The sequence below is a fragment of the Kogia breviceps genome, chromosome 18 (genome assembly GCF_026419965.1).
Source record: "Kogia breviceps isolate mKogBre1 chromosome 18, mKogBre1 haplotype 1, whole genome shotgun sequence".
NCBI lineage: Eukaryota > Metazoa > Chordata > Mammalia > Artiodactyla > Physeteridae > Kogia > Kogia breviceps.
The window spans coordinates 11162295-11178635 of NC_081327.1; the positions used below are offsets into that span (position 1 = coordinate 11162295).

The window sequence follows — 16341 nt, forward strand, 5'->3', positions numbered from 1 at the left end:
CCGGACGCGCAGGCTCAGCGGCCATGGCTCACGGGCGTAGTTGCTCCGCGGCATGTGGGATCTTCCCGGACCAGGGCACGAACCCGTGTCTCCTGCATCGGCAGGCGGACTCGCAACCACTGCGCCACCAGGGAAGCCCCAAGAGTGGATTTTAAAGGGGAGTTATTTTCTTAGTAAGTTAGGAGTCTTTGTTGGGCACAGTGAAAGTTTTGGATATAGATAGTGTGATGGTTATACGTTGTGAATATATTTCATGCCACTGAATCGTACGCTTACAAGTGGTGAAAATGATAAATATTATGTTATGTATATTTTACTCCCCCCCAAAAAAAAACCAAACTAAACACCACACTGATTGTAAATACTTTTGCTTTGGAGTCCAATAATTATTGTTTAAGACATTTTGAGTTTTTTTTTTTCATTTTGAGTTTTTGTTTTTCTTTTGCCTGCTACTGGAATCACCCTAATTCATGTCAACTTTCATATTGATGCAGTGCAAGGTCCATCCTTCCTCAAATAAATGAATTTGCTGGTATTTCTGATCCCAAAGTTCCCTGAATGTGAATTTTGAGTGCAAAGGAAAACAAGTCATTGCCTTAATTTCAAAGGAGGAAACCTCAAACCTCATTCATTCCTTTTCATATCACACTGACATCAAAAGCAGTAATAATAAATCCAAGAACTTAGCATGTATTTCATTCCTATTAAGTTCCAGAACTTTCCACATCTCTTAAGTTTGGCAGGTCTTTTAGATGCTAAATCCTCAGTGAAGGTGTCATCAACTAGAAAGTGGCAAAGTTAGGATCTCATCCCCATCACATCTTTCTCTTTTCCATCATATCACTGTTTTGTGCTACCTCTATAGAATTTAAGCCAAAAAATAAAGTGATTGCATCATGGAAAATTTAAAAAAGGAAAAGGAAACTTTAGCTAACGATCTATGCATTGCTGAAGCATTCCGAGGTCGACGTCTGCAATTTCTTTTTTTGTTTCTTTTTGGCCATGTGGCATGGCACGCGGGATCTTAGTTCCCTGATCAGAGATCGAACCTGCGCCTCCACAGTGGAAGTGCGGAGCCCTAACCACTGGACCGCCAGGGAATTCCCTGCAATTTATTCTGAAATGCCTACAAAAATGAGCTGGCTGGGCAGGTGGAAAGAAATGTGCTAATGCAGCATGGCAACCGAAGTGGGAGAGCCTAGCCCATGGGTATTCCGGTATAATTCCCTCAACTTTGCTGCATGTTTGAAAATTGTCGTAACAAAATGTTGGGGGGAAAAATGTCCTTTACTATTAGAAATGTGTATTCAGTTATTTTATGAGATTTGCTTTAAAATCACTGTAAGAGGGTGATAGATGAAATAAAATTAGCCAAAAGTTGATGATTATCGAATGAGGCCTGGTCATGGGCCCATGGGTTCATTGTCCTATTCTGTCTACTGTTGTGGGTTTGGAAACTTCCTTATTAGATAATTGACAAAGAAAACGATGCTTCTGGCTCTCTAGTGAAGAGAAGGGAGGAGGGAAAGGGTGGCAGGAGAGGCCAGAGTGAGGGTAGGGTTTGTGTTTCGGAGTCTGCTTTCAGTTTGGGAGGGTGCCCAGGGTGGGAAGCGGTCACCTTCAGTTTTTCCCTAACTGAGGCTCCCCAACTCCCCTACCCGCACGCCTCCCACCCCCTGCCCTAGGCCTGCAGTTCTGCCCACCCCCCAACATCGCCTCACCCAAAGTGAGGCCCAGGACGGCTCCCCCCCACCCCCACCCCGTCCGCCACCTCCACATCTGCTACTGATGTCAACAGCCAGGGTAGGCGGGGGCCATGTTTTTCTGTTCCCGCCTAGCCTCCAGGGAGGGGTGGACCCCCCCCATCCCCACTCCTTACTCACAATGATGGACACTGTCACACACATACTAGGCCCTGCCCTGGGCCAGAGACAAACTTTTATTGCAAAACGGGGACCTTCGAGCACAAGGACGTCAGACCTGGCCTCTTCCTTGAAACGGGGAGTTGGAATCTGGCTCCATCCACTGGGTCTAACTGGAGGCGGGTGGGGGGAGCAGGGGAGGTTTTCAACATGGTTATATAAGCTGGTGTGTGTGTGTGTGTGTGTGTGTGTGTGTGTGTGTGTGTGTGTGTGTGTGTTTTCCCCTGATCTGAGTTTCCAGGTAGGTCCAAGTTTACTTTGCCCCCAGGCTTGTGCACAACTGCACACTGGGGTGTGTCTGTATTTGGGAGCATTTGGGGGATCAGGCTGCCTGGAAAGGGGTGCCCTTGAGGGCTGAAGGTACAGAGGAGGCCAGAGCTGGGCCTCCGCGGGAGTCGTATATCTTAACCGGAAGATACCCCGGAGGCGGGAGGGTGTCCCACGTGGGCTGGCTGTGTGGATCAGTGGTTGGGGGCATGTGGACGGCGACAGTCTTATGCCTGGATAGCGGTACGGTCACTTGAGGGCTGAGGACAGAGATGGTCTCTGTGTGGTGACATGAGCTGGCATGGGGCATGTTCTTTGCTCTAGGCTCCCAGAGATGGTGGCCCTGGTAAGTCTGATGAGTTAAGAGGGCACGTGGGCTGCAAACACTGTGGCTGTTTCCGTGGCTTGTGAAGGCGGCAGTTGAATCCCCACGCGTGGGCTGTGGGTCCAGGGGAGCTGTGCTGTGTATGAGTTGGTGGGTTATCTGGGCATGTGGGTGTGATTCCAGATGGACTAAATTCATGCCAGTAGAAAGCTGCGTGGCTGAGCTGCCTTGTGGCCCTCGTGGGTGTGTCTGGGTGTGTGGTTGCGTGGGCTGATGAGCCTGTGGATGTGTAGGCTGAATATATGTGTGACCGACTCTAGAAAACAGCTACAGGTGTGCAAATGTGGCTGCCTGTGGTGTAGACGTGTGGCTCAGGAGACACAGCCATGTCCACGGCAACCGCCAAGTCTACTACCTCCCAAGTTTCCCTTCTTCAGCCGGTCCACACGGTGGGGTGGGGTGGAGGTCAGCGGGGCTGGAATTGCAGCTGGAAGGCTTGGGGGATGTTGAAAAGGCCACTGATGGCTGGCTGGAGGCTCAGGGCACCCGGTGGGCATGGGTTCCCCAGCGAGAAGGCCTGCAGGATGCTGGTGAACAGGAGGAAGAGCTCGGTCCGAGCCAGGCCCTCCCCGGGGCAGACACGCTTACCTGGAGGGGAGACAGATGGCACTCGGCCAGCCGTCCTCACACCCAGGCCTGTGGGAGGACCAGTGAGTGGACCGGGGCGGACCCAGCAGATACCTAAGGAGAAGGGCAGGAAGGCCTCGTGCTTTTTGAACTTTCCGTCTGCATCCAGGAATCGTCCTGGGTTGAACTCCTCTGGCTGTTTGAAGACCTCGGGGTCATGCAGGATGGAGCCAAGGAGGGGGAAGACCTCCGTGCCCTGAGGGGAGATCATAACAAAACTACAAACATCCCTCACCCCCTAGGCTTTCAGTCCTCGAGGGCAGAGCACAAGAGTCTGGTGTGTTGGGGAAACCGGTTCACAAAACACAGCGGCATCAATGTTTATCGAGTGCTTATTATGTGTCAGGCACTTTATTAAGCATTATATATGTATTGCCTCATGTGTAACAGGTACATGTATTATACTTACACACACATACTCACAAACATACACACAAACTCACTAAATCTTTTTAACAAGTCTAGGGAATAGTTAGTAATATGATCCCATTTTAAAGATGGGGGAGGGACTTCCCTGGTGGTCCTGTGGCTAAGACTTCGTGCTCCCAATGCAGGGGACTCAGGTTCGATCCCTGGCCAGGGAACTAGATCCCACATGCATGCCCCAACTAAGAGTTCTCATGCCACAACTAAGGAGCCCTCTTGCTGCAACTAAGACCCGGCACAACCAAATAAATAAATAAATAAAATACTTTGTAAAAAGCAAACCAACAAAAGATAATGTCTTAGAGGCTGCTTATAGGGCGGGGAAGATAAATGTCCACTGGTTAAACAGAGTGCTAGGAACAGTCAGGTCTGTAACTCGGTAGTAAAAATGGATTAAAGGATAGGGCTAACACTGATGCAACAGTGTGGAATATTAAAAAAAAAAAAAAAAGAAAAGAAAAGAAAAAAGATGGAGGACTTCCCTGGTGGTCCAGTGGTTAAGACTCCATGATCCCACTACAGGGGGCACGGGTTCGATCCCTGGTCAGGGAACTAAGATCCTGCAAGTCGCGTGGTGCAGCCAAAACAAACAAACAAACAAAAAGTGGGAAAACAGAGGCGCAGAGAATTTAAGCAACTTGCCCAAAGCAACATTTGGACATGGCAGAGCTTGTTATTTTTACATTTGTTTTTAAACTTTGGGGCTGTCACTTTTGTGATTCAGCTGTGGCTGTCCTAAGGCACTTGGCTAAGAGTCCAGCTTTCTGCCACTATGATCTTCTGGAGGTTAAGGGTGGGTGGATGGGGGCTGCCCATGAAGGCTTCCCCCACCCAGGTTCGGGGAGAGGGGCAGCCCGTTCCGCTGAGATCAGAGTCCCCACGTTCCCAGGACTGTGGTGGAGGGTGAAGGAAGGTAGGGATTATGAGGAGAGGGTGAAGGATCTCCTTTGTTAGGGATTCTGGCTAATGGGGCTCCGAGTTGGGAAGGTGAGTGGGGCTTCAGGAAAAGGTCACGCTAATGTTGTTAAAATAAGAGAAAGGCAGATAGCAGCGGTTAAAGCATAGGCTCTGGGTTCAAATACTGCCCCTACTGCTGCGAGAGTAAGGGCAGGATTTGTAGGCTGGGAGAGCTTGCCAAGTCTTCTAACCTTCCAAGGCCTCAGTTTCCTCATTTGTAAAATGGGTGTGCTAATGATGTAGTGTTGCTCTGAAGATTAAATAAGGTAATACATGTAAAGCATTTAGAATAATACCTGGCACAGAGCAGATCCTCAATCACAGATGCCTGTTATTGCTATTATCATTATCAGTAGTTGCTGTAGTTGCAAGAGTCACTGCTTTAGCAATAGTCGCTGCTGCGGTGTACATAGGAGCCCCACCCCCTGCACAAAGAGTTCATTCGGTGTTTTACAAGCATCATTTCACAAATTCCTTACAATCCCAAGATGATACTATTATTACTCCCAATTTAGAAGAGGAGGGACTTCTCCGGTGGTACAGTGGTTAAGAATCCACCTGCCAAGGCAGGGGACATCGGTTCGAGCCCTGGTCCAAGAAGATCCCACATGCCGCGGAGCAACTAAGCCCGTGCACCACAACTACTGAGCCTGCGCTCTAGAGCCCGTGAGCCACAACTACTGAGCCTGCGTGCCACAACTACTGAAGCCCGCGCGCCTAGAGCCCGGGCTCCGCAACAAGAGAAGCCACCGCAACGAGCAGCCCCCACAGGGCAACAAAGAGTAGCCCCTGCTCCCTGCAACTAGAGAAAGCCTGCGTGCAACAGAGACCCAACACAGCCAAAAATATATAAATAAATAAATAATTTTTTTTTTTTTTTTTAAAGAGGAGTAGATGGAGGTTCAGAGGGTGAAGTGATTTGCCCAAGGTCTCAGCTAGAAAACAGCAGGACTGGATTATAACTGCTATGAACTGGATTCTACAACGCAGCTCAAGGAGGGAGCAGCTTGCCCAGAAGGCACCTTCGGTTTCCAGGGAGAGGTTGCCCCCTGGTGGTGCAGGTTCTGAGTTGCTCTGGAATGAAGGGGCAGGAACTGAGAGAGAGAGAGAGAGAGAGAGAGAGAGAGAGAGAGAGAGTGTGTGTGTTTGTGTGTGTGTGTGTGTGTGTGTGTAGGGAAGGAGGGAGTGCCTGATCGTGTTTGCAGCCGGGTGGAGAGTGAGGGCCTCCTTCGGCCCTCAGTTCTCAAATTGCTTCCCTGCCTGTCACGTTATCCGATTGTCCCCACCACGATTGGAAGGAGGTAGAATTAGGATCCATTGGACACATGGGGGAAACCGAGGCTCAGAGACAGAGTCAAAAGGCAAGAAAAATGTACACAGAAAGAAACAAAGAGAGATGCAGAGACAGGGACACAGCAAAAGAGAGGAAGATGTCAGCCAGAGAGGCGAGAGAAAGAGGAAGAAGATGCAGAGAGACAAACTGACCAAGATCCAGAAAAAGAGACAAAGATAGCAATGGACTCAGGCCCTCAGGCCCGAGACAGAGACAGAGACAGCCGCTGGGCCTGGCTGACCCACACACCCACCTGGGGCAGGGTGTACCCCCGGAAGCGGGTGGTCTTGACGAGGGCTCGGGGCATTCCCATGGGTACCAGCGCCAACAGCCGCTGCGCCTCGTGCAGAACCGCGTCCGTGTAGGGGAGGCGGGCTCGGTCCCCCAGGCTTGGCGCCTGGCCGGGCCCCAGCTCCCGCGTCAGCTCCTCCTGCACACGCTCTGCGCCCAAGAAGAGGAGAGTTGGCGGTCAAAGGTGGGGCGGGGCCCTGCGATCCTCCCCTCGGAAGCCCCATCTTCTTTATTCTTTAAGGTTTATTTATTTATTTATTTGGCCATGCCACACGGATCTTAGTTCCTCAAGCAGGGATTGAACCCGGGCCCTCGGCAGTGAAAGTACGGAGTCCCAGCCACTGGACCGCCAGGGAGTTCCCGGAGGCTCCATCTTCCTGAGTAGCTGTGGTTAGGGGTGAGGCTGGTGGGCAGGGAGAAAGAGTCCTCCAGCCCTCTGCAGCCTGGGTCCCACATATCCCGTGTGGTGGGCATCACATCTCTCCTCTTCCAATTCCCACAGCAATCCTGTGAGGTGGGGGACCATAATCTAGTCCCATTTCCCAGATAAGGACACTGAGGCCTAGTGAGCTGAAATAGCAGCTGACTCCTTGATTCCACCAAGGCACCCAGGTCCCACCTTCCAGGTCAGCCCACCCCACTGGCTCGACAGCTGGACGCAGCAGCGTGACCTTGAAATGCTGGAGTTCCTTGGGGCACATTCCCAGCCCTGCCTCACCCACTTACCCTTCCTCACCAACACAGCTTCAGGTCTTGCCTGTGCCCTGATAACCCCAATTTGTTTCTTATCTCCAGTCCTGATCCAGGTGTCTCGTGGCCTTCTGGATGCCTCCCCCTGGTGGCTCCAGGTCCCTCACACTCAAATTGTCCCCAAATGGCTTCAGCATCTCCCCTGAAGTAGCTCCTTATCCCTTCTGTCCCCATCTCAGGGTGGCCTCATGGTCCCCGAGTCCCCTGGCCAGAGCCCTGGGCCTGTCCCTGGATGCCTCCCTCCCTTGTCATTCTCCACCACCTGCCTACTTGGACCCCTCTCTCCTCCCCACAGCTTGGCCCAGCCCTGTTTGTTCTCTCTGGCCTAGGTCCCTACCTTGTCCTCTGCCCTGGGCTCCTGGCAACCTCTTTCAGGCCCTACAACTTACCTCTTCATGACAGACCAAAGGATTTTTCTAAAATGCTCATTTGTCCCTGCCCTCCCCTGCTCAACGACCTTCCATGGCTCCCCATGGCTCAGGATTAGGTGCACAATGTACCGCCAAGGCAGCAAGGTCGGAGACGACTCCTGCCTCATTTCTCATTTTGCTAGACCTCTCACTGCAGCCGGCAGTCCGCAGACGCCCCGGATGCCAGCTCATTCTCGCCTCCAGGCACTGGCACAGGCTGTCCACTCCCCTAAACGTTCTTGCTCTTGAGCCCTCCCTCCTGTTCCCAGGGCCTGGCTGGTGGAGAACCTTCCTACCTTGGACCTGAGGATATTTCAGCAGGAGCAGGAGAGTGTAGCGGACCGTGGTACTGACTGTCACCGTTCCGGCGAACAACAGATAAGTGACTGTCATCAGCAAGTTCTTGTCAGTGAATTCTGTGTTTGGGTCTTGCTTCTCCTGGGGGAAACCAGGCAGAGGGGCTCAGAGAACACAGGCTGCGGGGAGTAGAGACCCAGCACAGCCAGGTTTGGTGTGCAGCACAGCAAGTTATAACTTTGTCAGGGAGTTTAAATAAATGTGTGAGAAAGTTGGGAAGTGGGCTCTTGATATTAGTTCTCTCGGGGTAAAATGTTTTAAAAATGAAAGAGAGTGGCCACTGTAAAACGAACAAACAGACAGGAAATGACAAGTGTTGGTGGAGACGTGGAGAAACTGGAACCCCTGTCGCCAAGGGGGTATTTAAAAGGGTGCAGCTGTTGGGCTTCCCTGGTGGTGCAGTGGTTGAGAGTCCGCCTGCCGATGCAGGGGACACAGGTTCGTGCCCCGGTCCAGGAAGATCCCACGTGCCGCGGAGCGGCTGGGCCTGTGAGGCATGGCCGCTGAGCCTGTGCGTCCGGAGCCTGTGCTCCGCAACGGGAGAGGCCACAACAGTGAGAAGTCCGCGTACCAAAAAAAAATAATAATAAAAAAATAAAATAGGGCTTCCCTGGTGGCGCAGTGGTTGAGAATCCGCCTGCCGATGCAGGGGACACGGGTTCGTGCCCCGGTCCGGGAAGATCCCACGTGCCGCGGAGCGGCTGGGCCCGTGAGCCATGGCCGCTGAGCCTGTGCGTCCGGAGCCTGTGCTCCGCAACGGGAGAGGCCACAACAGTGAGAGGCCTGTGTACCACCAAAAAATAAAATAAAATAAAAAAATAAAATAAAATAAAAGGGTGCAGCTGTTACAGCAAATGGTACAGCGGTTCCTCAAAAAAGTAAAATAGATTTACCATGTGATCCAAAAGTTCCACTTCTGGGGATTTATCCAAAAGAGTAAAAGCAGGATCTTGAAGAACATTTGCATACCTATGTTCATAGCAGCGTTATTCATGATAGCCAAAAGGTGAAAGCAACCCCAAGTGTCCACTGATAGATGAATGGGTAAAGAAAATGTGCTATAGCCACACAATGGAATAGGATTCAGCCTCAAAATGGAAGGAAATCTTGTCACACGCTACAATGTGAATGAAACTTGATGACATTATGCTAAGTGAGATAAGCCACAAAAGGACAAATACTGTGTGATCCCACTTATATGAGGTCCCTAGATAGGCAAATTCATAGAGTAAGGAAGTAGGAGGGTGGGGGTTGAGGGCTGGGGGCGGGAAGGATGGGGATCTGTTATTTAATGGGTATAGAATTTCAGTTTTGCAAGTTGAAAGTGTTCTGTTTCTGGAGATGGATGGTGGTTGTGTGAATATCTAACACCACTGAACTGTACACTTGAAAATGGCTAAGTTGGTAAGTTTTATGTTATGTGTATTTTACTATAATTAAATTAAAAAAAAATTTTTTTTGGCCATGCCACACGGCTTGTGGGATCCTAGTTTCCTGACCAGGGATCGAACCCGGGCCTCCTGCAGTGGAAGCACGGAGTCCTAACCACTGGACCGCCAGGGAATTCCCATTCCCTTTAATTTCTTAAATTAAAAAGATTTACTTATATTTGAGATTAACAGATACACACTACTATATATAAAATAGATAAACAACAAGGACCTACTGTATAGCACAGGGAACTATATTTAATGTCTTACAATAACCTATAATGGAAAAAAATCTGAAAAAGAGCATATATATGATTCAGTTTCATATATATATATAAAACCAAATCACTCTGTTGTATACTTGAAACATTATAAATCAACTATACTTCAGTAAAAAATTAAAATTAAAAAAATTCAGGGGACTTCCCTGGTGGCACAGTGGTTAAGAATCTTCCTGCAAATGCAGGGGACACGGGTTCGAGCCCTGGTCCGGGAAGATCCCATGTGCCACGAAGCAACTAAGCCTGTGCGCCATAACTACTGAGCCTGCGAGCCACAACTACTGAGCCCGTGTGCCACAACTAATGAAGCTCATGCGCCTAGAGCCCGTGCTCCACGACAAGAGAAGCCACCGCAGTGAGAAGCCCAAGCACCTCAATGAAGAGTAGCCTCCACTCGCCGCAACTAGAGAAAGCCTGTGCACAGCAATGAAGACCCAACGCAGCCAAAAATAAATAAATAAAAATAAATAAATTTATTTTTTAAAAAATTCAGGAATTCTCTGGCTGTCCAGTGGTAGGTCTCCGTGCTTTCACTGCCGAGGGCCCAGGTTCAATCTCTGGTTGGGAGCTAAGATCCCACAAGCCACATGGTAGTGCCCCCCCCAAAAAAAAAATGGCCACAGAGTTAAGAAAAAAAATCTCTCTCTCCGTGAACAGGGAGGCTGCATTTATTCAAAGGATGTGTCCCTGAAAATCTCCCATAATTGCAAAGTATGTACAATTCAAAACTAGTTATTTCCACAGGGGTCATCTTAATTCTAATTTTCTCGTATGATAATTGTTCTCACATAATTAGTAAAGAGGACTTTATTAGTCTAATTAGACATTGCAAGGTTTCGTAAGTAAATGATTGTAATTCTTAGGAACTTTCCTGTGTGGGTCGGGGGAAGTCATGGTGGGGATTGCCGGTGGCAGGTCACTGGGCATGAGGCCTGGGCAGGGGGCTGAGGTTGGAGGGAGTAGAAAGAGGAGAGATGCAAGTGACTCAGACACACATTCACAGAGCGACATGCAGAGAGAAAGAAGGAAGGTGACAGAGTGTCCCAGCTATACCTGGGTGTAGGGGCTGGTCAGGAGGCCCCCCAACCCTAAGCTTCCCCCACCTTTGCCATCTTCAGCAAGAAGGCATCCACAACGTCGCGTGCGGGGCCTGAGGCGTCCAGGCTCCTCTGGTGCCGCTGTATCTGCTGGACGGCGAAGGTAGCCACAGTGCACATTTGGCCGAGGAGCTGCGTGTAGGGGCCCGGGAGGTGCTGCAGGAACCGGGAGAACATCTCGTAGGTCTGCGGGGGGAGGACGGGTAGCCGTTTTCACGGGGGTCTGGCCCTGCACCAGGGCCGAGGGGCGGGTGGACAGGGTGCTCTGGGGTTACCTGAAAGAGGTGGGCAGGAGCCTTTGGAGAGAGAGGGGTCCCACCCCCTTACCTGGGCCCACGGGGAGCTGACCCCCACGACGATGCCACTAGCCGCCCGGACCACGGCCTGGAATTCCTCATTGTCATAGGGGAAGCGGAGGCGGAAGACGAGGGAGCAGATGATGTTGGAGGTGGCCTGGGCCAGCAGCAGGGAGGGGTCAAGAGGCCATCCTGGGGAGGAGGGGACAGGGAGGGGGGTTGCGATGGAGACGGGGGCGGGCCAGAGGGGCGCGGACGTAGGGCGGAGCCGGTCCACGAAGACGGGGTGGGGGCCAGACCCAACCGGAAAGAGACAGGCACAGAGAGTGAGACAGAGACAGGGAAAGAGAGAGTTAGACACGGAGAGAGACAGAGAAAGACAGAGGCAGACTTACAGGAGAGAAAAACAGAAAACTAGGGACTTCCCTGGCGGTCCAGTGGTTAAGGCTCTGCACTTCCAATGCAGGGGGCACGGGTTTGATCCCTGGTGGGGGAGATAAGATCCCACATGCTGCAGAGCCAAAAAAAAAAAAGAGGCAGAAAGAGTGACATGACGGTACGAGGGACACAGAGACCCTCAGGGAGACAGCAGGACAGAGGCAGAAGGTGGAGGAGGAGAGAGGCGGAGTGACTAGAGTCCCCAGCCCAGTCCGCGAGGGAAGGTCCTACCACACTCGGCTGACCTTTGGTCTTCCGGAGCGCCTCCACCAGACACTGGGCCTCCGCCTGGATCAGCTCCTCACCTTCTCGTTTCCCCACGCCCAAGTCCCGCAGGGCCAGCGTGGTGAACTTCCTCAGCTGCCTCCATCGCTCCCCATTAGAGAAGAAAACCCCTGCACAGAAGGCTAGACTCAAGGAGGGACCAGCCCTCCCCCGTCCCCCAGGATTCCTCCCTTCCTCCCAGTGGGGTGCCCTGTCCTGAGGGCCTATGAGCCTAGCCAAGAAGGAGGGCTCACGAGGTGCTCAGTAATCGCCTAACCTTGCCTCTGAGCGGGACCTTCTGCCGAGGAGTAGGTAACTGGGATTATCCAGGCTCCTTGTGTTCTGATTCACCAGCGTGAGTGAAGATTTCTTCCTTCCTTCTGGCTATCCATCTTTTTATTCCTCTCTTCATCCACCCATCCGTTTATCATTCCTTCCTCTTTCCTCTTTCTCCCTCCCTCCCACCCTTCTATCTATCCATCCCAACATTCATGGAGTATTATTGGGTCCCACGCCCCATGCCAATTGGAGGTTGAAACGGGAGGGAGGAGGATGGAATTGCACTGTTTTCCTCCTTATCCAAGAGGCCTGGGACAGTCCCTTCCCTGGTGTGAGCTGTTTCCACTTGTAGAATGCCAGTCTATAGCGGCCTTCTGGACGCCTCCTCCTGGATGTCCCCTGCCCACCCATCCCTCCACTGTGTCCCAAACTGGCCTCAGCATCTCTCTTCCTCGTCTCAGCCGCCCACCGAACATCCCATCCCCTGGCTAGAGCCCTGCATTCCTCTCCCAACCACCTCCCCTCCCCCACTCAACGGCCCCAGCCCTGGTCCAGCGCAATCCCCTTGCTGGGCTCCCACACAGTGACCAGAGGATCTTTCTAACTCTGACTCTACCCTTTCCCAGAAAAAACCAAAGTCCAAACTCTGGCTTGACTCGGGCCCTGCATGATCAGGCTCCAAAGACTTCTCCAGCTTTGCTACTAATTCAATTGCACTGGCCTTTTCTCACTTCCTCAAAAGTGCCAGGATGCCCCCTCTAGGCCTTTGCCCCGGCTGTTCCGTCTGCCTGGATCACTCACCTCTTCAGCCTCACTGAACTAACTCCACTCAGCCTTCAGGTCTCACTTCAAATGTCACCTCCGCTACGAAGCCCTCTCTGATTCCTCTCATTCTCCTCTCCAAATCCTTCTGCTCCCCTGGGTCCTGCTCTTAAGGCTGTACCTCTCATTTTAGAAATCTAGTCTCTCCCTCCATTGTCTTATTGCAAAGCCCACATCTCCCACAGTAAGACATGTCACCACATGTCACCACTGTGTCCCCAGTACCAAGCCAGGTGTAATGAAAATGTGTCAGTTGATGAGTGAATGCTTCTTCCCTCACTTCCATGCTTTTGTACGTGCTGGCCTCTCTGCCTGGAACACCCTTCCCACTCATCCTATGAGTCTCAGCTCAGACACCCCATCTTTTAGGAAGACGTCCTGGACAACCTCCTGCCGACAGGCTGGGCCAGGCGCCTCCTCCAACTCCTCTCTGGACGGTCACTGTCTAGTGACAGGTCTGTTTCTTCCTGGCCCGTGCGCTCTGGGAGCAGGACTGAGGCTGTTTATTCAAGGCTGTGTTCCCGGGAGCGCCCAGCACCGGCTTCCAGCTTTCAGTCTTAACAGAGAATAGTTTGTACATTTTGAGTGTTTGCCCACTAATTCCCAGTGCTTCAAACGCTCTCGCTCTTTCCTCCCAGCCCTGAGGCTTCGCCTGGAACATTAATAACACTACTACAACCAGGTAACTAATGAGTGCTTACTTCGTGCCATCCTCGGTACAATCCTATGTGATAGGCACTGTCATCACCCCATTTTAGACGAGAAAACAGAGGCCCAGAGACACCGAACCGCATGGAAGGTCACATACCAGTAAGTGGTGGCAGGCTCTGAGTGAAGGACCCAGCAGCCTCCAGCTCCCCTTTTGACTCACCATGGCCATCAAAGGTTCCGTTCAGCGTTGCCACCAAACCCCGTCCGCTGAACGCCTCGGCCTGACCTCCCAGGGCCTCCTGCACAGCCTCGCGCCCAACCAGGACCACCACACGCCGCCAGGGTCCCAGGCACACGGTGAACACTGGTCCATACTTCTTACTCAGCTGGGAGCAGGGACCGAGAGGGGGTGAGTGACGTGGGGAAGGCTGCTGCCTTTTAAAGTCTTGTGTCCATCGTGGCCCCTGTCGCTGGATGAGCCACCTGAGAGGAGCCCCACCTGCCCCGCCCCAAACTGAAGCGGTCCCTTTGGAAGATTCAGATCTTGGTTTGCACCAAGCTCCCAGCATTTCACCCCTCCCCCCAAGAGTCCTCCTTCCTCAAACTCCCTCACCCAACACACTCTCCGGTACCCATTCCCTAACCCCCTGCAGAGCCCTAACTTCTGACACTGGGACAACCCAGAACCCACCCCTGCTCCCACAGCACAGACCTATAGCAGCAAAAATGGGCAGCTGCAGCTGTGGCCTCCCATAATCCCTCATCTCCCCACTCCCGAAAAAAAAAACCCCAAAAGACTAACTACCCCTTTCAATCACTGCTAAACCCTCAAATTCTGAAGCAGATTCCACGGAGCACTGGTACCATCTCTCCGCAAGATCGCTACCGGCTCCTTGCCACGTCTGGAAGACACCGGAATGGGGAACCTCTGGCCTCTTTTCACTACCCCCCTCCCCCGCCCTCCGCCAAAAGTTTGGGGACTGCCTCAGCCTTCTGCCTCCCTCTCCTTCCTTTCTCTGTCCCAGGAACTTCCAGCTCCCTCCCTCCTAGCCGAGCTCCGCCTATCCCCCCCTCCCCCAGTCCCCCAGCCCCATCGGTCTCCGCAGACAGATTCCTGGAATCCTTCAGCCTCTGCCTCCAACTCCCCCGGGGACAACCTCTCTTTTGAATTCTCTGCCCCCTCCTCAGGATACTCACGTGTATCTCCCCACTGCCTCTCCCTCTGGGTCAAGCCACCACCATCACACCATCAGTTTCTCTTCTGCCTGAGGACTCGTCTCTCTCACCTTTGGTTCCCTGCGCCCCTCCCCCCTCCTCCCCTTCCCAGGATTCTGCGGGTCTCTCGGACCCGGGACCCCTGGCCCTCGGGAGCCTGCTTTCCAGCTCTCACGCCCTCTCCAGGATTCAGGGGGCAGGGTCCCGCTCCTCCTAGCCCGGGGTGGCCCCAGCCCCTCTCCCTGCGACTCCCCCAACTCTCTCAGCTCCGCCCTGGGACCCTTCATCCGCATCCCCTAGGGTACCTACGGGCCTCTCTGCGCGGTTTGTCTTCCTGGGGTCCCCCCCCTTCTCCTGGCCCTGGTACCCCTCCCACCCCCTCCTAGCCAGGGCGTCGGCGCGGCCCCTCACCCGTAAGAGCCCCAAGTACAGCGCCCCAGGCCGGAGCTGCAGGAGGTTCCCCAGCAGCGGCAGCGGCGTGGGCCCAGGGGGCAGGTGGCCTCGCGTCCGGGTCCCAGGCAGCGCCAGCGTCAGCACCAGGAGCAGCACCAAGAGAAGCAGCGCCCAGGTGCCCGCCGCCTCCATCTCGGCAGGTTGGCTGCTTCTCGGGCTCCCAGACGCCCCGCGCGGCTGGGCCAGCTGGGGGAGGGTGCCGGGCGGCTCCTTCCCCGGAGAAATCTGGCTGAGGGAGGCGGGGCAGCTAGCCTTTCCCCCTGCCTCCGGATTTCTTTCTCCCAGACCACCGCCGCCGCCTGGTGTCCGGGACACACTCTCGAGCTCTAGTCTCCCCGGTCACCCAGGTTCGAGGGGGCGGAGACAGCTCTTTGCGCCACAGGTAGGGCGTGGGTAGGCGGGAAGAGCCTGGAAACCGGAGACTTTGGCCGCCTCCAGGAGGCCACACCCCGTGCCTGGCGGTGACCCCGCACCGCCCTCCCCGACTCCTATCTCGCTCCTCACTGTTATCTGGGTGTGCATTCGCAGGTGCGTGCGTGTGTGGGGTCTTTAAGCCAATTTCCTCCAGCATCTTACACCTTCACCACGAACTAGGAGGAGGGACGTGACCTTGAACCATACATAAAATAGCTAACCCACAAGGATTTACTGTACAGCCCAGGGAACTATACTCGATAACTTGTAATAACCTGTAATGGAAAAGAATCTGAAAAGGAATATATATCTGGGACTTCCATGCTGGTGCAGTGATTAAGAATCCGCCTGCCAATGCAGGGGACACGGTTGGAGCCCTGGTGGGGGAAGATCCCACATGCCACGGAGCAACAAAGCCCGTGGGCCAGCCTGCGCTCTGGGGCCCACGAGCCACAACTACTGAGCCCGTGTGGCACAACTGCTGAAGCCCGCGCTCCTCGAGCCCGTGCTCCGCAACAAGAGAAGCCACCGCAATGAGAAGCCTGCGCACCGCAACGAAGAGGAGCCCCCGCTCGCCGCAACTAAGGAAAGCCCCGGCACGGCAACGAAGACCCAACGCGGCCAAAAATAAATTAATTAATTTTAAAAAAGAATATATATATGTATGTATAGCTGACTCACTGTGCTGTACCTGAAACTAACACGACATTGTAAATCAACCATACTTCAATAACAATTAATTAATTAATTAACAAACAAAAAACCAATAAAGGATCTGAGGTTCAGGGAGTCTTAGGCCACACAGCTAACAAAGCGGCACAGTTGGGATTTGAATTCGGACCGGTCGGAATGATTGACTAAATCATTCATTCACTTAGCAGTATAGTGTAGTGGTTAGAAACAAGATGTCTGAAGCCAGACCACTTGAGTTCACAGCCTAGCTTCTCTGTTAATTCTTCTGTAAGAATGGGGATCT

General features: G+C 52.8%; 1 protein-coding gene across 3 annotated transcripts; it reads right to left on the minus strand.

Annotated features, from left to right (window-relative positions):
• Positions 1-1906: 1906 nt before the first annotated feature.
• On the minus strand, positions 1907-15350 carry LOC131745101 (cytochrome P450 2S1-like). 3 transcript variants are annotated; one of them, XM_059045351.2, is made up of 9 exons: positions 14910-15350; positions 13504-13669; positions 11513-11662; positions 10861-11021; positions 10540-10719; positions 7665-7806; positions 6171-6358; positions 3256-3397; positions 1907-3162 (listed from the first exon to the last, which is right to left on the minus strand). In XM_059045351.2, the coding sequence occupies exons 1-9, from the start codon at positions 15081-15083 to the stop codon at positions 2981-2983; spliced, it is 1485 nt and encodes a 494-aa protein (XP_058901334.1). In that variant the 5' UTR covers positions 15084-15350; the 3' UTR covers positions 1907-2980. The 3 variants fall into 3 exon arrangements, with proteins under 3 accessions (XP_058901334.1, XP_066874730.1, XP_066874731.1); XM_067018629.1 differs by having other exon boundaries at positions 1907-3101; positions 14910-15308; XM_067018630.1 differs by lacking the exons at positions 1907-3162; positions 3256-3397 and adding an exon at positions 3532-5678 and having other exon boundaries at positions 14910-15083.
• Positions 15351-16341: the final 991 nt, after the last annotated feature.